The following is a 24,072-nucleotide window of genomic DNA, read 5'->3' as shown; positions in this document are numbered from 1 at the left end:
CAAGGTTACAGGTTTGACCCCCACTCAGGGCACACACACATACACACACAAAGTGAATTGATAATGTGATTGATTATAGCTGTGTTTCTAGGTAAATAAGGGTCTCATTTTTTCATCTCAGCACCAAAAGAGCTTAACATTTTGTTTACTAACATTTCGCATGTCCTACTGAAAGTTGATTCATAAGGCATGGAGTTCTTGTAACATAGTTATAAAGATGTTTCTACTTATTTAAATTTCTTTTGTTACTTTATACCATGATGTTTCCAACTCCTTTTCTACTTTGATGTTGTTTCTTTAGACTTTGCTTAGTGCAACCAAGTTATAAAGTGCAGAAAGGGAATGCAAGACATCATATCCAAACTGTATATTTTAATGAATATCCTTAATTATTCAGTTCAACTCTACCATGGCATAGTGGCTAAGAGTGCCAGCCTTCCATCAGTGCAGAGGGGAGGGGCAGGGCTGGGTTTGGAGCCCACATACCATGAGTGGGCATCTATGTGTGGCAACAGCCTGGTGTGGAAATGCCGAGCCAGAGCAGAGTAAGGAAGATATTCATGCAGGGGAGAGGCAGGGGCCATGAGAGCAGATTGGTTACATACAGAGAAGTTAATCACATGAATCTGTTAAAGAAAATGAAAGCCAAGTTTTTCACTGTTGAAGAGGAACAACAAATGTTGGAAGGGAGAAAGCTGGAAATCACCTTGCAGTGTTGGACTGAAATAGTAGGTTGATATGAACTCATGCATTTTAAGAAATTAACTAGAGAAATAAATATAGATTTCAGGGTGTGCATGCATTTATACACACACACACACACACACATTCCTCAGTTCTATCCACTGACATTTCACCAATAATGGGGACAACTGGCACCATATATTGACTTCTAAGCAACATTCTCCACTAAAAGGAACCAAGACTCCTTGGAAAAAAGACAGATTCCAGTGGGGCCTGGAAAATCTTTTTATATCAGAAAGTAAGGACATATTTAAAGAATGATAGGAACATGTCAAAGGACAACAATGTCACAATGTCAGACATAAGGTAGACAAATAAAGCATAATGATTCCATAGTAGAGGACATTTTTAAAATATGGGTTTTATTTAATCTCTAAGTATAAATTCAAAGTTAAAATTTAAGTATAAATCCTAAAAAAGAAAACCAACCTTGTTTTGCAAGAAACTCTAATAGCAGTTTTTAAAAATGTTTTTCTTTTTTCAATGTATATATTTTTATTGTTGACAGTATTATAAATGTACCCTATTCGCCCCCCTTTGCTCCTCTCCACCCAGCCCCTGCCCCACCCCAGGCCTTTACCACACTATTGTCTGCTGTGTCCATGGGCTATGCATATATGTATATAAGTTCTTTGGTTAATTTTTCCCCATTCCCCTCTCCTTTGAGATCTGTCAGTCTGTTTCATGCATCCATGCCTCTGGACCTATTTTGTTCATTAGATTCCACATATAAGTGAGATCATGTGATATTTGTCTTTCTCTGACTGGCTTATTTAAGCAATTCTTATAAATTTTTTAATTAACTGACTTTTCCCCTAAAACAAATGTCTGATTATAGGCAACGGGTTCAAGGATTGGTGTCTTAACACAGAATGCAACTAACATGGGACTGTCAGTTATCATTTCCCTCATATATGGATGGGAGATGACACTCTTGATTCTGAGTATTGCTCCAGTACTTGCTCTGACAGGAATGATTGAAACTTCAGCAATGACTGGATTTGCCAACAAGGATAAACAAGAACTTAAGCATGCTGGAAAGGTAAAATAAAAACTGTTATTATCACCATAACATTTTAAGAGAAAACAATCAGAACTCCCAGCTTTATGATATGTTAACTTCTTTTCTTGGGAATCGGTAACGTAGTATATATGTATTGAAATGCACACAGGAAAGTTAAAGGTGAGGTATAGATCTAGCAATACGATATGTGATTTAGACCATGGACTCTGGAGTCAAATTGGTTGAATTGGAATCCATATTCTATCACTAACAAATGTGTGATATGAGCAACTATGTCAACATTTCTGGACTTCTATATCATTTTCAGCCTGGCCGGAGCGTCTCAGTAGATTGAGCATTGTCTAATGGACTGAGAGGTCACGGTTCAATTTCTTCATCTATAAAGTGGAAGTAATAGTATCCACTTATACATTTTTGAATTACACAAAACACTTAGCATTATTATATGCAAAACATTTAGATTAGTGTCTGGACAGTAATGTCAGCCATTATTACTGTTACAATATATCAGGGGGAATCTGCTAACATGTAAGAATTGAGAGATGTCATTTGATCTAATCAGGCACCGAAAGTAGGACTCCCTGTACAATATCCCTGTCAAACTGTCAAGTGTCCATCCGCTCTACCCACTCTTTCTCTCCAGGGGCAGGCAGTGATTATTTTCCCAGTTTTTCTTCTTGTTTGTTTGTTTGTTTTGTTTTGGTGGCCTTCTATCCTACTCTTCTTGGCTTTCATTTTGGTAGGGGTCCAAATCCTGTTACTCATGACAGCCTTTCAGAAGCTGCATCATGAAAACACCAAGTCTTGTCTTGGCCATCCATCCCCAGATCTTTAAGCTGTTCTCATGATATAGTTTCAGAGATCTTTATCACACTGGTAAACATGCTCTGAATATGAAAATTATTTTTAAATAGGAAACTGAATTTTTTAATGTTTTTGTTGATCTTGTTAGAGAGATAGAAACATCAATGTGAGAGAGAAACATCTACTGGCTGCCTCCTGTTTGCCCCCTACTGGGGACTGAGGCCGAAACCCAGGCATGTGCCCTGACTGGGAATTGAACTAGGACCTCTCAGTCCATGGGACAATAATCACTCCACTGAGACACTCTGGCCTGGCTGACAGTGATTTTAATATCACTATGGTCTGTAAAACTGTGACTGTGTTAAAGTTGACACATTATAAATAGCACGAATATTCATGAAGAGGGATGCAGAGCACATGACTCATCAAATCTAGTTTGCATGGTCCTTGGACCTTTCCACCTTTCTTGCACTAAATAAAGACCCTTGGACTGTCTGCTTGGGCAGTACAGACTAAACTACTTACTATATATTTGCCTCAGACACAGTGAAAAGTGCTTAACCCTCACTGTGTACAAATGATTACAACTTCCAAATTAATAGGGCCATTATTAATTATATTTTACTAGTCTTAATTTTATGTCATGAGTTTTAGTTATATATGTGCCCTTTGATTTTTCCTTTTTTATAAAATTATTTATTTTTTTATCTTCACTCGAGCACATTTTTTCATTTTTTTGTTCAGATAGAGCGAAAGGGAGAAAGAGAAACAGAGAGAGAGAAACATCGATGTGAAAGGGACACATTGAGTGGTTGCCACCCACACGACCCAAGCAGGGCCGGGGACAAACTGCAACCGAGGTACATGCCCTTAGCAGGAACTGAACCCGGGTCTCTCTGGACCGCAGGCCGACGCTCTAACCGCTGAGCCAAACCAGCCAGGGCTGATTTTTCCTTTTTGTTTTATTAGAGTAACCACAGAATATACAATCAGTAACTCCAATCAAATAGGCAGTACCTTTCCCAGTAGCTTTAAATCAATTTATCAAACACCAAAACTTCAAATACGAACCAAAAAACATATCGCTCCATCTTTGGTTGCTTGTGTCGATTTTGGCAAATCATCAAATGTTTTATTTTTTAGACTTAAAATGGCCATATCAGTAAAAAAAAAAAAAAAAGACTATTTTCTAAGGTTCTAAATTGATAATAATCCTTTCTCCACTGAAAAATAATTAGATTTTTTTCCTTCATTTTTATTTTTTCTCAAGGCTTCAGCATTCTAATTTATTTTCCTTGCATACCACAGATTGTTACATTTTGAGTTCATTTTTGAGTTCATTTTTAAATTAATGAAAATTTTGAACTAAACATCATAATTGAGAGTAGAATCCTAGTTTCCTGACCACAGGGCAGAATCCTAGTCCTTTCCTGTAAGCCAAGTTCTCCTTCAAAGAACACTTAGTGTCCACTTAGGTCTCACTCTGTCCCATAACCCACTTTGCAAGTCTGGAAACAGAATGTGAAAGCACCAAGTTTCTCTTTCAAGTCAAATTGTGTTCTCATGTTCAAAAAGTTATTCTATTCTAAAACACTCCTTAAGTTTGGATCCTGCATAACTACTACTTAAAAAAAAACAACACTATATAAATATGGAAAAGCATAAATTATATTTGAATTCAATTTTTTTTAAGTTCATAGACATCAAAATAAGAAACAACTATGGTTTATACAGAATCTTATAGCTATACCCCCATGTTACTTGATTACAATGTTCCTGAGACTTTTGGTTGCTTTTTTGTCTTTCTGTGCTAGAATAAAATAGTTATTTATTTGATTCTCTCTGCTGTCTTCTCCTTGAATTATCTTGTAATGCACTGCACAGTTCCTTTGCATAATTACATATGAACATAATGCTTACTAATTATTTGATCCTTCTGCTTATGGAACCAGTTTAAATAAAAATTCAGTGAAGACTTGAAAGGAGCTAAATTTAGGTCAGTGGACTAAATTTTTTCAAATGAAATATTCCTTGAGCCCATTATTCTGAAATGTTATATTCTTATCTTATTTTGGGAAAAGAACAAACGAAGCTAAGAAAACTCATTAGGTAAACATACTGAGTTGATGTACTGAATGTTTCTTTTATAAGTGATTAAAATTCACAACCAGGAGAATTTTAACCATTATTAATTTTATTTCTATGTTTTATTGTCCTATTTTATAAGATAGCAACTGAAGCTGTGGAGAATATACGTACTATAGTGTCACTGACAAGAGAAAAAGCTTTTGAGCAAGCGTATGCAGAGACACTTCAGACTCAGCACAGGTGATTGTAGATTCATAGTGACTCCATTAACTATAGTTTGTTCCTGTAAAAGCTGTACTCCTGATGACCCCAGTGATTTGCCTGCCAATTCATTTGCTCTGGAATCTTTTCTAATAGTGGAATATCATAATTTCTCATTTGAATTCCTCAAGAGAAGACTAGAAGAAAAATTGAGAGCAAGCACAGTTAGAATATATTCTGTGTTTTAGATCCTCCCACAATGCCATGTGCTTTTACTAAGTGTGCACCTTTTTCTTATTTTCCTGAAGTATGACTAAGGAGACATATTCCAGAAAAAAGCACAAGATTTCTCGGCCCTTTAAACTGAATCTCTAAAATGATTCACGTTTTAAAAGGAATAAATACATAATAAATGTGACCGCCCCTTTTAATTTTAAACTAGCCATCTGTACCACATTTACTCAGTGATACTCTTTGTATTACTTTATCAGAGAGATAGTTTTGTCCTCATTTACACACATACTTGTGGTTGGTACTGACCTTTAATTTCACTCTTTATTCTCCTAGTGAAAGATCAGGATAGAAAATATTTCTAAATACTTCTAAACCAAATCTCTTTGGCTCTTTTATTAACTGTCCTTTCACAGACTTATCCATTCATTTGAAAGTAAATAGAGGCAACTTTGTTATACTGAATTAAGTGTATAACTATAGGCCATGGTCAGGTAGCTCAGTTGATTAGAGCATTGTCTAATACACTAAGGTTGTCGGTTTGATCCCCAGTCCAGGCACATACATGAGGCAACCAATGAATGCATAAATAAGTAGAACAACAAATCTCTCTCTTTCTCTCAAATTAATTTTTTTAAAAATTTAAGTGTATGAGTGTATAACTGTAGAGAAAATCATTACATTTTCTGTTTTCTCTATAATAATTTACAGTAGTTAAAAAAATTCTAATTCTTAAGAAAATATGTATCCCCTAAATAACATGTCTAGTCTTGTATGTTCATTACTCTACATTTATTAAAATGTTCTTGGTTTACCTTATGACCCATTATTTAATAATTTTTTGTGCATTTCAGAAATACTTTGAAGAAAGCACAGATCATTGGAATCTGTTATGCATTCAGCCATGCTTTTGTATATTTTGCCTATGCAGTGGGGTTTCGATTTGGAGTCTATTTAATTCAAGCTGGACGAATGACCCCAGAGGGCATGTTCATGTAAGTTGCATAAAACCATAAACCCAGTAAATGAGTCATGTACTTAAATTGACCAGAAAAATGTCTAGTTTATAAGCATTATCATTTGAATCATATATGTGGGAAAGGCATCTGAGAAATTATAATTTTTTTTGTTATTCAATATCTACAAGTGCAGTCTAGCTGGTAAAAATACTGATATAATACAGATAATCTGAGTTAAATTCCTAAGTGAATTTGTGAGGCTTCATCGAACTTTCAAGGTGGAGATGGTTTTATTAAATGTGACTGCAAATTAGTGAGGTTGAGTTCTTTGCCAAGCAAATATTCCAGAAGAAACACACACAAATGAGTATGTCCCTTCAGAAAAGTCACATTTGGAATTGATTATGGCATCCCAATAAGGCTGCCTCTCCTCAAAGGATTTGTTAGAGCTTCTATTTTAGAATTATATTTACATAGTTACAAATTCTGGGTCTCTGTCTTCCTTTCCCAACCTCACCCACCAGTGTCTATCTTGCAACTTGCATGTCAGCCCCACGCTTGCCATTTCTGTCCCTGGTCACCCATCTCTTTATACTTGCTCTTCCTTCTGCCTAGTACGACCATTCCCAAGGCCTTTGCCCAGTTGCCTCTTTCTCATCATCCAGGCCTCTGCTCCTAAGTCCATTCCTCAGAGCGACTTTTGTTGATGGCCCTAAGTCGTCCCTTTGCCCCTCCTCATTACCACTCTCTATTCTAATACCGTGTTTTATGAATAACACTTACCACTATATAAAATTACCTTTTTTGTTTCCTTATTTATTGAGCACATAGACTGTAAGCACAGGGAGGGCAGAACTTAACCTATTTTGGTCACTAATGTTTCTCTAGAGCCAAAAACAAAAGCATGGCACATAGTAGGCACATAATATTTACTGAATGAAAAATAAAGGGGGAAATTTATACTGTGTAATTAAGCAGTCTCATCTTACCTGGAACAGTGCATCCAGAGTCAACATTTTCACATTGTTCCTATTTTTCACAGATTATTCTACTTTTCTTTCCTTCTACATCCACAGGTCTAACACCAGGTACTTTGGTAGCAGGACCGGGTCTAAGTCAAAGACAATCATTTATATAAAAATAGGATGTTTGTAATCAGTAGTCTACTTCTACATACTGAGATTTGTTTACATTAAAACTAAGTAAAGAATTTTCTTAGTTAAAGAATGATACAACCGCAATATCATGCTGATCACTATCATGCCTGCAAGTGAAATCAGGCAGGATGTTTCTTGAAAAGGGCCTTTCAAGACTGCCAACCATTCTGTTCATATGATAATCACTATAACAGGAACCCTTACTCAACTATTAAGGATTTGTCATGCATTATCTGATTAATTCTCTCAACTACACTGTGAAATGCTATGATTACTATTTTACAGATGGGGAAAATTAAGACTCAAGAAAATGACCTAACTTGCCCAAAGTCACTTAAACAGCAAGTGGCAGAGCACAGATTTTAGTTCATAACTCAATATGCAGAGGCTTTGCTTGATAGACATTTTTTATTATTATCGTCATTAATGATTATTATTGTTTCTAATTCTGTAGACAAAAGCTCATAGAATCTTTCTGTAAAATTTTCTTTAAACTTTTTGCTTAGTTTTCTGAACATTTGAATATCTAGAGCTGGTCTGATTCTTAACATAAATGGAATAAGTAATTTATGTTATTTTATGACCCTAAAATATGAGATTCAAAAGGCCCCAGTACAGCCCTGGCCAGTTTTGTTCAGTGGTTAGAGCATCGGCCTGCGGACCAGAGAGTCCCAGGTTTGGTTTCCTCTAAGGGCATGTACCTCAGTTGCAGTTTGTTCCTCGCCCCAGTTGGGGTCGTGTAGGTGGCAACCAGTCAATGTGTCTCTCTCGCATCGACGTTTCTCTCCCTCCCCCCTCGTTCTATCGGAAGATAAATGCAAAATCATTGTCCTCAGGTGAAGATAAAAAAAAAAAAAAAAAAAAGACCTAGTACTAACATTCCTTCTCCTACTGGCATACCATACTTCCTGAACTACTTTTCATTAAATTCATAAAAAGGTCCATTTCTGGAGGCAGGCGTTGTAGTTGTCAGAAGATATGTAGAATATTAACATAAGAGTAATGATTAATGAACAGTATCATGTTGGTATTTCCCAGTGTCCAAGGAAAGAAAGAAACAAGGAGCTAATCTGAGATAGGACGACTAATACCACATTTTGAGTGTCATTCAACCAGACTACAGACTAAATAAGGATACCTATATTTTTATAGTGTGGGCAAAGGAGAGTGTCTCTGGAAAATATGGGTATAGGGCTATGCAAAAATGTGAATAGATGAGATTCGTCTTCAACACCAAAGTCTCCAGCCTTTTTAGAAACCCAGTGTAGCCCCCAACTATCATGAATATGTCACAAGTGTCCCTTTAGATACACTAAATTACACCTGGCCTAGACGACTCTGCTTTCCAGAATCTAGGGTGACAGACAGCTTTCTATCTAATCAACTACCTGAATGAACCCTCCTCAGATAAAAAGAACTTTGTGTCATTCTCTAAATCAATGGTTTCCTAACTCACCAATCAAATAGCTGGCTAAAAATGCAGCTATCTGAAGCTCACCCCATAAAGCCAATCCAGATATCTGTAGATCTGGTATAGGGCCAGAAACCTACATTTTACCAAACATTCCAGATTACTCTGAAGCACAGAATCTGAGGATCACACTTTCTTTAAGAAACAGGAGCATGAGGACTGAGTCCCTGGCTGCTCTCCATAGTTGCTTGAAACCTTAGTGTTTTCTTTTGGCCACTACCAGAAACCTCCTAGAATTATATAAAAATTGGAGAAGTCATATTTTAGTTTATCGTTAAAAATAAAGATGTTTTATTCACCCTATAAAATGTGAATGCATTTTCATGACTTATAGCTACAGGGATGAGTAAGTTGTCTCTTTCAGGAATGACAGTGTGCCTTAGCAGGGAGATGCACAGAGGGAGTTTAAAGCAGAATCCTCTGATGTGCTCATACTACCAGTTTATCAGCCTTAACTTTTTCCTCTAAAAAAAAAACGAGCACCATACATTTCTTATGGTAGAAGCTATCTCCATCCATCTCTGTTATTATAGAGGTTTCTCTGAAATGAGCATTTTTTTTAAAGGTGGTAACATTTTCACTCTGCTGCCTTGCAACAAAGACACAGGCATTAAGAAAATCCCTTGTTTAGGTTCTCATACACGTGTTTAGTAAAACTCTCCCCCTCTGCCTCTGTTTGCCCAGGCAGCACTTTTGATTTATTTCACTATAAATGTGCACACTTTAAGAAATACAAAATAATTTTTTCTTTTATGATTTTTAGTGCCTTTAAGTTAGTTTTTGGCTGACTTGCCTTTTGCAATATAGCCTAGAAACCATTGTTGCCCACCAGCAGAGGTGTCTAGAACTCTTCATACCCCCACTTCAGAGCTTTCCTCTCTGTTCCTTCCTTCTTGGCGAACATATCAGCAGGAAGCTAAGTAAAGCACATGGTAAGAAAGAATCAAGGCATGACAGCCTTCAGTGCAGTAATAATAAAAGCCACAGCTTTGAGACTGCCTGAGAAGCAGAGCTAGGCAGCTTTTGTGCTGTGGCTTAGTTCTCCAAAATTCCAAGTGCAGTTCTTGACAGGAAAGCATATAGTTATTTAAATATTCAATGTGATTACTGACCAAAAAAGCAATTTAGGCAGGTTTTCAATAAATAGTGATAGTTGGTTGATAGCTTGAAATAATAAGGGATAGAAAGAAGCAAGCTAGGCCTCCACCACTGTCTCTGCCCTGGTAGTCTGGAAAGCCAGGGGAGAACCGTGTGTGTCATGGGAGTAATCAGGGAAGCAGCCTTAGCTAGCCCAAACAAGGAAAACAGGAAAGTCTTCTTTCAGTGTTCACTGCAATGGCAGCCGCCCAACTCCTGCCCCACTCCTCCCCAGAGATTATCCAGAAGAGAGGAGACCAAGATAAGAAGTCTAAATAGAGGGATCAATGACTGAAGGGATCTAAAAGAGACAAATCAAGGAAGATCTGATATCGAGGTCCCTCTGAAGATTCTAATGCGGGAAACAAGTGGTAACAAGCTCCGACATGCAGAGAGCCAGAGTTCAGGCCAGCTTTCCTTTGGGAAGAGCACCATATAAGAGAAAACAATGAACAAGGAAGTTCAAGTTCCAGTCCTACAGTTTCGCAGTTATGTGATCCTCAGCAAATGGCTTGATTTCTCTGGGCTGGAGTCTCCTCATTTATTCAGAAGTGATATGAAGTCCTGCCCTCCTTATATTGTGGGTAATCAAATGGCGTCATATATATGAAAACATTCTATAAAATCCAAAGTACCAAATAAATATAAATTGTATATATTCTCTTTCCCATTTATTAAGGAAGAAATTTAGGATGGGAAGAAAAGGATTTGGGGATTATTATATGGATGTTAGGAGAAAAGAGTATGAGTATGGGAATAACTGTAAGGACTTCAATATTTGATCTGCTGTGCCAATCGAAATCTACAGAAGTGTGAGAGCTTATTTTCACATAGAAAGTACGCCACTAACTTTCAGTTTTATGAGAGAAATAATAACTTAAACATCTATTTAGCATTATACTAAGCACTTTATAATATTAATGCATTCAATTCTCACAGCAATCCTTTAAGATGTATATAGTCTCGTTATCTCCTATTTTCCAGAAAGGAAACAGAAACACAGAGAACATGCCCAAAGTCACACAGCCAGTAAATAAGTGGTGCCATTTGGATGTGGTCCCAGTGATTTGGCTTCAGAGCCCAGGCTCTGAACCCCCAACCTCTGTGCAATTCCTCTTAGAGTAAGTCACCAAAGGTGTACAGACCGGATATGAGAGCAGGGTTAAGGGGAGACAATTATATCTGAACCAATAGCTGTGCAGGATATTCCTATTTGGCATTTGTGTTAAAATAAGGATTATTCATTTGTGGCGTTTTTTGTGTTGTTCCTATCCTAAAGATCTTTTTAAAATTCCAATATTATTTCAGCTGCAATGATGTGCAAGAGGATTTCCCCCATTGCTTGGACATGCTTGAAAGGATCATGTTAGTGAGGCTGCAGTGACAATGGCTCCATGAACCTATGGAGAACCCCTAAAATTAGGGAAGAGGCCCAGCACCTGAAAGTCCTTCCCAGACCTCTTCTGCTCAATATTTTCCTCCCTCAACCCCTACCAATCCAGAGATTTTTGCTCTACATTCAATATAGCAGTATAAATTACTATAAATCCATTAAGGATAAACTGTCGATAAAATTTCTTCTTCCGTGTGTAATTTAAGCTTAAGAAGGTTATGGAAGTTAAATTTTAGGTTTTTTAATTCCTATTTTACATACACTTATGCACCAAGAGTTGGTTCGACGTGAAAATCATTTCTGAACTATGTAATATTTCTTGTAATCTTACTTATAGGCATGAAGGGGATATATAAGCAATTATTATAGATTAATACTTTAACAAATTTGTTCTTAGTGACTTTTTTTTTTTTTTTTTTTGATATTTTGTTCAGATAGAGTGGGAGGGAGAGAGAGAGAGAGAGAGAGAGAGAGAGAGAAACATCGATGTGAAGGGGACACATCGAGTGGCTGCCACCCACACAACCAACCAGGGCCGGGGACAAACTGCAACCGAGGTACGTGCCCTTAGTGGGAACCGAACCCGGGTCTCTCTGGACCGCAGGCCGACGCTCTAACCACTGAGCCAAACCGGCCAGGGCTGTTCTTAGTGACTTTGAAACATTTGTTATTATAGCAAATTATTCCTCTTTATATTCCCAAATAGGTGGAATTCTCCAAACAATGACATGGGAAGTTGGCCTGAAAATTTCTCTGGAGTAGGTTCTTGGTTCAGATGCCCCCAGATTTGGACCAGATTTAAAGGATCTGGTTCAACTCTTGGGCCAGAGATACAGCACTGCTTGTTGTATAAAAAATACTTTTTGAGTAGAAGTGAATTGCAGTTTAGTTCACTCTAGCTAATTGGGCCAGACTAGGTTAAGACAGGTTCTGTAGCAGACTAGCCTTAGCCTATTTTTCCCACCTGGGGTAAAAATATAAAGGAAATGACTGTCCCTGACTCACTATCCAGATCACTCAATCATCACAAAGTAAGGTTCCTCCGTATAATCCTTAGCAACATCAATCCCCATCCCACTCACACATATACAATTAAGACAGCATCAGGACTTTGGACTGGGATTCTCCCTCCTGGACGGAAACTTTTCTTCTTGCTTTGTGTGGGTCTGTTTATGTAGCTGTCACAGACACAAGTTTTAAATGGAAGATCTCTCTCCCCATCTCAGTAAAATTCCATTTTACCAAGGATCTAACAAAGACATTAGCCTTTGTAGTCTATGCCTCATGCTTTAACTGCCTTCTACTGGTGGAAATTTTAGTACAGATATATATTTTGGACATCTCAAATCAGAAGAGGATGGTATTTTCTCAACTGTTCTGAGAAGCTTCTATCCCTATGGAACTATAATCCAGGTCTCCTGGCTAATAATCTGATTATCATCCCCTCTCACCTGCTGACTCTTGGATTCAACTGAGGCTAAAGTCTGATTCAGTTTGATTTTTTCCCTTGCATTAAAAAAAAAAAAAAAAAACTCTGATATGTGACCCAAACTCAATAACCACTTCTGATATTTATAGTTGGGTATTAAGTATTTTGAATGGCATTTTGAGCTTTAAACAATTTCTGTAAATATTGGTACTAAAAGAATGCCTTGACATCACAGAACTAGTGGCTACAATAATTTTAGCATCCAACGTCTTAGTAAACTGGTTGTTTTTATATTTTATACTGTGCTTTGGCCTTTGTAAAGATAAGATTGAGGACCTGAGGTCTGGGTCACTGAAGAGAGATTGCAGCAACATCCACCCCTTGATAGGTGCCATCTTGACAGAAATTCATGAAGGGCCCACACCTGTTTACCTTGCTGTGATCCAGCACAGCAAACAAGCAACAGGGTTCTGTGATGTCCTTTCACTGACTAATGTTTAAACATTGCCAGTGAAATTTATCCAGTCTTCACTGAAGTATACCTTTAACTCTGCTACTGAGATGCATTATTTTTCATTCTAGAAAAATGTCTAAAATGAAAAAGAAAGTGAGAATAATATTTAATCATAATCATGTGGTATGCCATACTTCTGTGAATATTCTGTATGCTTCCAAATATCATTTGCCTACTTACCATTTTATAATTAACTTGTTTTGAAACTGAGATTGTAATCTATAGCAAACCTAAAAGATCAAAGCCCTTCCAGTCTTGCTAAGGTATGTTTTAATCAGATTTTGTTTTGAGGAGATTAACAAAGTCTCCATGCTTTGCTCTCTTTAAATCATGTAGCATCAATGATCTGTTCTAACTACATTATAGTATATGTTTAAAAAAAAACAACACTTTCGTATCTAATGTGTGAATTCAGATCTCACTACTGGAAACTCACTCTTCTTATTGTCAGTTGAATTCTCTCTCATATCTCCAAGTAAGTGAGCTTTATATCAATCAAGGTGGCTAAAAAGTTTTATATTCACCAGTTAGGGCCTTTGATCTGTGTCTCTGACTAAAAGAGAAATTGTTAAGATTACCTGAGCTTCAAAGGTTATTGTGGTGTGCAGAGCAAGGGATGATCACTGTGTGGTAGAAAATTACAAAAGAGATATCATTGTTGGGCCTTCAGCATTAGCAGTTGTCTGGATCAAAAGATTATATTCCTACACCCGCTTTTTCCTTTACTTTTAGAGCTCCATTGTTTGAAATGGGCCTAAGATTTGAATGCTTTATCTTTGATAGAGTTTTCACTGCAATTGCATACGGAGCTATGGCCATTGGAGAAACACTTGCTTTGGCACCTGAATATTCGAGAGCCAAATCTGGGGCTGCACATCTGTTTGCTTTGTTGGAAAAGAAACCAACTATAGACAGCAATAGTGAAGAAGGGAAAAAACCAGTAAGCACGACTATAATTTTAAATGTTTTTTACAATACTTATTGTTAATTGTCTATATTAACAGCTAATCTGCAGATCAGACTGTGTCTAGGTAGTGAAGCTGAAGGAAAGCAGGGCTTTTCTTCTTTTTTTTTTTCTGGTGCACTGTTCCCCAAGGCACTGCAGTACCAGGTCTATGCGTGAAGTGGACGGAGCAAGCTCCTCTTCCATCTCCCTGCTCCAAAAATCCATTTACTATATTGTCCTCAGATAGAGGACGTGTCAGACATTAAACTGATAAGAATGGATTCTACACATGATCTTAGCCAAAAGGCCGAGAAGCAATGCCAGGGCTTTAAGCAACTTTGTGAAATCTAGTAGTGAAGACAACCAGAAGTACAATATAAAAATCTAGACGAAAGTAACAGAAAACAACGTGCAGTCAGCAGCTCTTCAGAGAGGAATATGATGTTTAAAATTAAAATAGTGTGGAAATATGCATATTTTTCAGAAAGCACTCAGTCAATGTGCTATAATGCGTGCGTTACAATCTTTCAAAGTCATCCTTCTAAATGCTGCCAACTTTCTTTCACAGGACACATGTGAAGGAAACATAGAGTTTCGAGAAGTCTCTTTCTTCTACCCATGTCGCCCAGATGTTTTCACCCTTCGTGGCTTATCCCTCAGTATTGAGAAAGGGAAGACAGTAGCATTTGTTGGGAGCAGTGGCTGTGGAAAAAGTACTTCTGTCCAACTTCTGCAGAGATTTTATGACCCTGTGAAAGGACAAGTAGTAAGACTTAACTTAAATACAACTTATCTGGGGATTAGTGGTGCTATTCTTAAACATTTCTTGGGCTTAAGCATCTTCACTAGTATGGGTAGGGCAAATAGTACAGTATTTAAAAGAAAGGGAAAAAAACCTATCCCTTAACTAAGAGGACAAACAAACTGATAACAGAAATGATGGATAGACTTTGAGGCTAAGTATAAAGACCCAAAGAGTCTTCAAATAATATGGAGGTAGAAATTTTTATCTTAAAAGCCATGGACTTCTTTTAAAATACAGGTATTTGGAGGACCAGTCTAATATCCATATCCAAGCTCTTTATTCTGTTCTGGTTTAAGACAGAGATAATAGTTTCCTCTGCCTCCCTGGTTCAGGCTTTCTGCTGCTCCCACTGACCATCTTCAACCCCTCCACCCCCAGTTCCCAAAACCTTATGCATGATTAGGCTTATCAAAATCAGCTCTATTAAGTCCTGATCTAAAAAAAATGCAACTTCCCCCTCTGAACTCCAAAGACTATTTTTTCTCACCTGGCATTTTTTCTACTCTATGTTATATTCAGGTTTTCACTTATCCTCTCCCCTGATCACCACATTACACACATACACAAACACAACCTCCTATTCTGCCTCTTCCTCCTCACAGAAAAGCAAAAGCCTCTTTAAGTCAAAGACTTTTCTTAGTCCTTAACCTCCTGCAATTTAGTCTTTCCCCATTGCAGATTCTCAATGACTGTTTGCAAAATGGAACAGTCCAAAATGGCTCCCTTTTTACCAATAATAAGTCAACAATGAGTACCCAAATTAGGTACCACTCATCTGTTTGCTCACAGAACATGACACTCCCTCCTTTAAACCCTCAACCTGCCTCTCTCTCCAAACTCCTTTCCTATCACTGCCCCTACCCCAGCTCATTGTGCACTATCAGTCTATCTGGCTTCTTTATATTCTTTAAATTCACTTATGGGCCTTTGACCTCCTATTAGCCTAGTTAGAATGTGTTTACTGTAACTTATTTGTTGGATCCTTCTCTTCACTTATGTCTCAGTCTGAATGCTACTTCCTTAGGTAGGGCTAAGGAAGCTGCGGGAGGGCAAGAGCTTGTCCTGTTTACCACTATTTCCCCAGTGCCCGAAGAGCGCCTCACATAGTAGGTTGAATGATGCTATATGGATATATAAACATGCCTATGTGCAAAATGATGTATTTCTACTTGTGGGCTGCTATATGTCTATACTTTCTTTCTTGGCTTTAATGAAGTAGGGTCCTGTTACAGTGGAGGTTGGTTATTTTCCATGTAACTTTAGTACAGAGTGGCAGGCTTTCCTCTAGACTCTGGGAAGGTCTCTAGAATATGCGGCCCTTCCTAGAAGTGTCCAATAAGTTAAGGAGTTGGCATTTCAGTCATTTACTTGCTGTCTGCTTCTATGCGACCTATGATTTATGAGCCTTCCTTGGGTAACATTATACTACTAAATAGCTTGAATACCTAACCTTCTTGTTATGATTTGTATATGTTTGAATACAGTGAACTGTAACGTGATACAGTGTTGGATTTTCACATACCATTCTCCATTCTGGTTTTGGCAGCTGTTTGATGGTGTGGATGCAAAGGAACTGAACGTACAATGGCTCCGTTCCCAAATAGCAATCGTTTCCCAAGAGCCTGTGCTCTTCAACTGTAGTATTGCTGAGAACATCGCCTATGGTGATAACAGCCGTGTAGTGCCGTTAGAGGAGATAAAAGAAGTAGCAAATGCAGCAAACATCCATTCTTTTATTGAGGGTCTCCCTGAGGTAAGAAACTGTCTGAAATCTTGAACTACAGAGCTGCCAAGTGAACCTAAGTAGTTCAGTGGGCCGAAGTGGTTGTTTTACGTGCTCCTTGTGTCACACAATTAATTTAATACCAGCATCTAATGTACAGTTAGATGTAAAAAGCAAAGTTTGACATTTTAATGGGACTATTTTTCCAAGACCAAACTATTTTAGTATTCACTGAATTAATTTTCATATTTTGATTTTTCACCTTCTTCCATTTACATTTTCTTTTTGTCTACATCACCACCATCCCCCTCTGGATGATCCCAGTAGCCTCTTAATCTGTCTTCCTGCTTTCATTCTTGCCCGTTTATAATTCTTCTTTCTCACAGCAACTAGAGGGATCCTTTAAAAACATAAATTAAAACAGCCCAATGGCTCCCCTTTGCACTTAGAATAAAGTCCAAATTGCTTATGTGACTGGCAAGGCCTTCTGTGATTGGCCCTGTATACCTCACCATGTGCTTGCTCTGTTCCAACTACACTGGCCTCTTTTCTGTATCATGAATACACCAAGTTCTTCCTACCTCAGGACATTTGCACTTGTTCTTTCTTCAGCTGGGACCTCCCTTCTTCTGGCTCTTTGCAGAATCAGCTGCTTAATTTTCAAGCTCTTTCAAATGTCACCTTTGCAGAGGCGTTCCTGGACACCTTATTTAAAATAGTCCCCACCACTCCTTTCCCCTATCACATAATCGTCAGGGTGCTTATCACAGTCTAAAAGAACCCTGAGCACTTATTGACTTGTTTAGCATTTCCTCTCCCCTCTAGAGTGTTAGGTCTAGTGCTTGCCATTTCTGCCACCTGTCTGTATTGTCTGTGACAGCTGACACAAAATCTCAGAGTTAAAAATCTTGACTAACTATAGAAAAGACTCCAGGAATAGCACAGAGACAGGTAATTGTAATATAAAGTGCTTGTAATATGAGTGTTTATACCTAAATACATAAACAAATAAAATAAAATAGAAATACAATACCTACTTTAAATTAAGAAATGTTTATAACATGATTTTCTAGCTCACTTTAAAAGCAAATGCCAAAGTTTAATAACTGTTACATCAAAGAACTAATCTAGTGCTCTGTTCTCTGGGGAGGATAATGGTCACCATGTTCCATAACTTAAATATCTATTAGATCTACTGTCTACACTAAATGGTGCCTATAACCAGAAACAGGCCATTCATACAATGTCCTTTCTCTAGTAATGTTCTGCACTACTAACTGTAATAGAAGAATTAGCATATTTTTTAGAAATATTGTGACCCTGTGTCTTTCAATGGTAATTCCCTTTTTTAGCCAAAGCACTCAGTGCATTATTGAATCTTGGTCAGATTATTATCCACATAACCCTGATAGTTTCTTTAATTCATATATGGTAAAATGCTATCCATTTTATATTTGTACCATTTTCCTTTTATCCCTAAATTGTTTACCTTTCATTCTTTTCATTGTACTATTTCTCAAATTTACCTCAAACTACATACTGCAGGGATTTTGTGTGCTACCTTTTTACAACAAATTTTGAGAGCCAAGATGATGTTATTTTCTAAAAGAAAGAATAGCTTTTGATTCAAGATGGGGAGGTAGGAAGATCCTGAACTTACCTCCTGCCATGAATATGCTGAGTCTACCGCTACATATGGGACAATTTCCTCTTTAAAAAACACCGAAAGGCTGGCTGAGTGAGGACTACACATCAGGCAAATGAGAAGAAAACCACATTGAAGTGGATAGGAAAGATTGGGACACAATTTCACCTTAAACTCCACCCTCACCCACCCCATGCAGACCCACACCTAGGAGAAAACTCAAAACCTGGAGCTTCTCTCCAAAGAGTGAAGGGTTCAAACCCCACACCAGGCACCTCAACTTTTTTGGATCTGCACCTGAGAGATGAGCCACAAAAATATCTAACTTTGAAAGCCAACAGGGCTCGTGTCCTGAGAACCACAAGACTGTACCACTCTGTGAGACAGCTCTTAAAGGGCCCACACGCTCAAATTTACTTACCCTAGGACCAGCTCAGAGGCAGCCAATCCCTAGTTCCAAAAGCTTTTAAAATCCATGCCCTCCCCTCCCCACTCCCCCAACATGCACAAATTTTTTATGTTTGGTGGCCAAAATGATGTGAGGCTATATGCAGTCTTTATTAATCCTACTTGGAATGAATAAATGAATATTTCTTTACAAATATTCATGTATTTGATTACCAGTTGTTTCCTCAGACTTTCCTGGGGGGGTTTAAATAATATATATCTTGTGTTCAAATATTTAATATATAGCATATATAATTTATAGCATATTTTTTTCCAAAGCAAAAAAGAATCTTAAATAGATATAACCATCAGGATTTCAGGAGGGCGAATAGCAAGGAGTCAATTTGAAGCTTGCTAAGGGCAATGCATCTACAGTACAGGCCATGGAGATGACCTGCAGGCATTTGGAAATATCAGCCTGGGGCATGGGAGATGAGTTGCAACACAACCTTGGTCATGAGGCTCCTCTGAGAAACAGAACAGGCATAGATTCCCCTAGTCCCCACGATATCACACAGTGACAGCTCAGTCAAGCCAAGTCATAGGACTTTGACCTCTGGAATCACCCTGCAACTCCTCCCCAGGGCCCTGCAGGACTTTCCAGAATGCAGTTGGTTTAGGATTAGATCTTTCTGATGTTCCCTCCAGGACTCAACAGGCTTTTAGCCCCAGGTTCATAGTAAGAAACCAGTGCCCCTTGAGTATCTCATAAAGCAGGTGACTTCAGGGCACTCACCATCTCAATGTTTGCCCGAAAACTGATTTAGATCTTCAGTTTAAACAGGAAAGAATGGAACTCTATGATTCTTCATTAAAAATCAAAGACCTGCCCTGGCCAGTTTGGCTCAGCAGTTAGAGCGTCGGCCTGTGGTCCAGAGAGACCCGGGTTCAGTTCCCACTAAGAGCACGTGCCTCGGTTGCAGTTTGTACCCGGCCCTGGTTAGGTCGTGCGGAGGGCAGCCACTCGATATGTCCCTTTCTTGTCAGTGTTTCTCTCTCTCTTCCTCTCTCTTCCTCCCACTCTATCTGAACAAAAAAATGTCCTCGGGTGAGGATAAAAAAAATAATAAAAGTAAGTAAATAAATAAATAAATCAAAGACCTTCAAGCATCTGAAAATGTCTTTAAGTTGCTGTTGAGACAATGTGTATATCTACCTTTATATCTACATTTATAATCTGTTCTGCTTAATTATAGGCAAAAACATCTGAACTTGATTTTCATCCAATTCACTCTTGAGACTTACATTTTCCTACAATCCAGAGAAGGCCAAGAAATGTAAATTGATTTCTAAGCTAGTCTTGTACCTTCTTCAGCTACATGGAAAAAAATCCATGTATAACTTAAGCAAGACTAGCTAAAAGAGCTACAAGCCCATTATCATTCCTGTCTTCTCTGTTTTGGGTTCAAGATTGGAGTCTCTAATTTAGATGGGAACTTTGCAGTGTATGGAAATGAATGCATAGTTGTATCAGATTACCCTACCCTATAATTCCAAATTTCACAAAATGCAGTTTGGGAGGATGAGGCCCAGCCTGCTGGCAGTCCCAGATAAAATCTCAGAGGAGACAGTGGAAGTCTGTTTTCTTTGTAGAGCATTTCACTTCAGTAAAGACACTTTCACTGAGCTTTAGTAATTCAGACACCCATTGTTTTATGTAAAGCAAGCAACCTCGCATTTTAAATTAAAAACCAAGCTTTGAATGAAGTAGACACATTTGTCCTACGGCTATGTCATAGGCTCTCTTCTTACCCACTTTGCCCCAGGGGCACCTCCTGAAGGCAGTCAGATGTGAAGGGAAAGGCAATTCATTCAAGCATCTCCAAGGTACTAAGACATAATGAACAGCATATAATCACATGCTGCATCTTCTCTGGGATGCTGCTACAGAATCCACCTTTAGTAAGTTGTACACTGGGACTTATTTTCCAGTGGAACTGATCCATCCTCCCATTCTTATCTGGTTACCAACAGTATGTATTTGTTGCACTACTGGCAAGTGCTATTAGAAAGTGGTATGAAACCCTGGAGGGAAGCAGAGTCAATGGGACAATCTAGAAAGCAAACAGGAGACTGCTTTCACCAACTGAACTGACCAATCGTGGTTTAGCAGACTACAAAGGCTGCAGGATGTGAGAAATTTCCTTTACCCTTCTATAGAGGGAAACACTGTGAAGTGCTAAATGTCACCCCCAAGATGCCAACCTAACTTACTGCCAGGAAGCTACCTGCACACTGAGCACAGCATTCTGGAAATCTGGAGAGATATGCCTATAAAAATTTAACAAGAGCCAAAATGAATGAACACAATAATTTCCTTGTGTTTAGACATTTTAAGCTATTTTGACATTAAAATAAAAAATAATATAAGTTAATGGAAAAAGATCTGTGTTTACTTGGAACTTTTCCCCCCAATAATTTTTTTCTTTTATGCTTTAATTCATACAATTCCTTTGTAGGGGCATAATGGCAAAGGTCTGCTTGCAAGTGATCAGATTTGATATGTAAATGAGATGGTAGTGTTTACTGCAGGTTTAGCATTTATTTGCAACAAAGCACAAGAATACATTTCAGTACTTGTTGGGACACAAATTTTCTAAAGTAGCAAAATCTGAAATATTTAGATGGTTCTTGCCTACAGTTGCCATGCTAATTTAAATAACTAAGCCTTGCTTTCTTAATTGCATGTTCCTGTAATAGAAATACAACACACAAGTTGGACTGAAAGGAACACAGCTTTCTGGCGGTCAAAAACAAAGACTAGCTATTGCAAGGGCTCTTCTCCGAAAACCAAAAATTTTATTGTTGGATGAGGCCACTTCAGCCCTTGACAATGAGAATGAAAAGGTAACATCCTTTTTTTTTTCATAATATCAAATATGAGAGTGGAGGATCATGGAAGAAATAAAGGTAAGTTTAGAGAAAGAAAGGCCTGAGAGAATTGTAGTCCCCAGCTCTAATTAAGGATTAGGCCTTTTTAAAAATTTAGAGGCTAGTGGGGAGGGGGGAGAGTTGGAACACAGGGCAACTCATGTTTTAGAAAGGTGTTCTCTCTTGAATTTGTCTCATTTTCAAAAAAAGGACCCAATACTTGAAATGTTTCTCCACTCAAGAAAAAAGCACAATAAAATTAATTTTTCTATTTTGTTATTAGTCCAGTAAAGCCGAACAAATTAATCCACCTGTGTAGCAGGGACCAGAGCCTGCTAGTTACTCCACCCTCTACAGACCATTAGCTCAGTTTTAGAACAAACAAGGAAGCAAACAGACATGTAACAGTAGACCCACACTGCAATCCTTCAGATTTTGCTATGTCCTTATCCCCTAGTAGTTTCTTATACCTAGGAGGCACTTATTTGTTAAATGAACATTTTGCTATGTCCTTGTCCCCTAGTAGCTTCTTACATCTAGTAGCACTTATTCATTAAATGAACATTGGTTAAGTAAGTGATCATCATTAATACAGGATGAGGCAAAAGTAGGTGTACAGTTGTTTGTATGGAAAATAATTCAATAACAATAATACAAGAATAAACTCTGTGTTTCATATACTCACAACTGTAAACCTATGTTTGTCCCACCCTGTTATTGAGCGTTAATTATATGCTATTATCTCAATCCTCACAACAATTCAATGAATTAGATTATTTTATCAGCATGCTCATTTTACAGATTAGAACAGTGAGGCTTAGAAAACTTAAGTAACTTCACTAAATTCTAATAGAGCATGTCTGACCTAAGAGATCATGTGGTTAACCCCACTCAATTGCTGTTTGCAGATGATTATTATTCATTTCCAAGGAGACAGTGTGTTACAAAAGAAAAAACTTTTTCTTTTAATCAGACATCTAGGCTATAATCCTGGATTCATCATTTACTAGGGGTGTGACCTTGGTCAAGTGACCAGGGCTTTTCAAATCTCAGTTTACTCATCAGAAAAGTAAAAAAACCTCCACCTTACAGGTATATTGCAAAGATTTAAATGAAGTATTCATTACTGGAACATTTTATATATTGCTTTTCACCCTCCAGTCTCATTTTTTTTTTTTACTTTTGCATTCATCTTCAGATAGAGCAGGAGGGAGAGAAACCAGGGCCAGGGACAAACTGCAACTGAGGTACATGCCCTTAGCGGGAACCAAACCCAGGACTCTGGTCTGCAGGCTGACACTCTAACCACTGAGCCAGACCGGCCAAGGCTCCAGTCTCTTTTTTTTTTTATACAGCCTTATAACCTCATTGTAGCTGAGATGCTGTTTTAGTCAGGAAAGTTTTATAGATAAATTCTACCAAAAGTAAATAAGATCATTCTATTTATGTGTGGAAATACTACTCTCTGTCTTTGAGTTTGGAACCATTTACATACAAATAACCATGTCATTTTTATTCATTGTCACAAAAGCATGTCCAATTAAAAGTCTTACTTAAAATGTCCATAATTAATTTTTCTAGATTTCTATTCAGTAGGGTGAATATTTCTCAAAGTAGGGCAACTTCCTTGGGAATAAGCAAATAAACAAAGAATGTTATTAGATTACCTTACCTGATTTGATTTAGGCAAATTTTACTAGCATCTAACCTGAGCTAGTGATCACAAGTCCTTCTCTCTTCTAGGTGGTTCAGCTTGCCCTTGATAAGGCCAGTAAGGGGAGGACGTGCCTAGTGGTGGCTCACAGGCTTTCTACAATACAGAATGCAGATCTGATAGTGGTTCTGCACAACGGAAAAGTCAAGGAATGGGGAAGTCATCAAGAGCTCCTGAGAAATCAAGACATATATTTTAAATTAGTAAATGCACAGTCAGTGCAGTGATGCTATTGGAGTTAGCACATATTTTGATCTTTGTGTAATACAAAGAAAGAGTACTTAGTAATTATTTGGCATGCTTTGATCTCTTTTACTGCATACATCAATATCTAGAATCTTGCTGTTCAAATACAGTCATGTTCTGTTAACACACCATCTTCCATTCAGATTTTTTAAAGGAAACAAAAATTTTCTAAAGTCATTTGAGTAAGATAATGCCTATATCCTTCACATTATGAAAATGTTTGGCATACTTGCTTGTAAAGTAGTTTTCTGCAAAGTGAATCTTTTCCCAACAACTCCTGCATTAAACTGAGAATATGTTTCAAGAGGAAAAATTTATCCAGTTGACTAAGTTGAAAGATTTTGGCAAAGAGAGAGTAAGATGTAGTTGGGCCTGAGGCATTACAGAAAAAAATGACGTTAATTTGGAATTTTCAGTGTTTTGTAACACATATTAGAGTACTTTGAATTAGTCCTTCTCTCCAGACCTTAGGAATTTCTCTCACAATATCACTTTCATTGTTTCTCTCTTAATGAATATCCAC

General features: G+C 37.7%; 1 protein-coding gene and 1 non-coding gene across 2 annotated transcripts in view; one reads left to right on the top strand and one right to left on the bottom strand.

Moving 5' to 3' along the window:
• The window catches only part of ABCB5 (ATP binding cassette subfamily B member 5), a 120,302-nt gene extending 96,722 nt beyond the window's left edge, over positions 1-23,580 (top strand). Inside the window, exons 20-27 of the mRNA XM_036246686.1 lie at positions 1,583-1,786; positions 4,800-4,900; positions 5,947-6,087; positions 13,936-14,092; positions 14,667-14,864; positions 16,450-16,656; positions 21,419-21,565; positions 23,333-23,580. Coding sequence (XP_036102579.1) covers positions 1,583-1,786; positions 4,800-4,900; positions 5,947-6,087; positions 13,936-14,092; positions 14,667-14,864; positions 16,450-16,656; positions 21,419-21,565; positions 23,333-23,530 — 1,353 coding nt within the window. The 3' untranslated portion in view covers positions 23,531-23,580. The remainder of the gene's footprint in view (positions 1-1,582; positions 1,787-4,799; positions 4,901-5,946; positions 6,088-13,935; positions 14,093-14,666; positions 14,865-16,449; positions 16,657-21,418; positions 21,566-23,332) is intronic.
• On the bottom strand, positions 14,227-14,417 carry LOC118620620. Its single transcript, XR_004957516.1, has one exon. It is a non-coding gene; the product is annotated as a U2 spliceosomal RNA (small nuclear RNA).
• Positions 23,581-24,072: the final 492 nt, after the last annotated feature.

This window comes from Molossus molossus, unplaced genomic scaffold (assembly GCF_014108415.1).
Source record: "Molossus molossus isolate mMolMol1 unplaced genomic scaffold, mMolMol1.p scaffold_m16_p_7, whole genome shotgun sequence".
Classification (NCBI taxonomy): domain Eukaryota; kingdom Metazoa; phylum Chordata; class Mammalia; order Chiroptera; family Molossidae; genus Molossus; species Molossus molossus.
The sequence above is the reverse complement of the archived record's forward strand: the minus strand, read 5'-3'. Positions and strand labels throughout refer to the sequence as shown.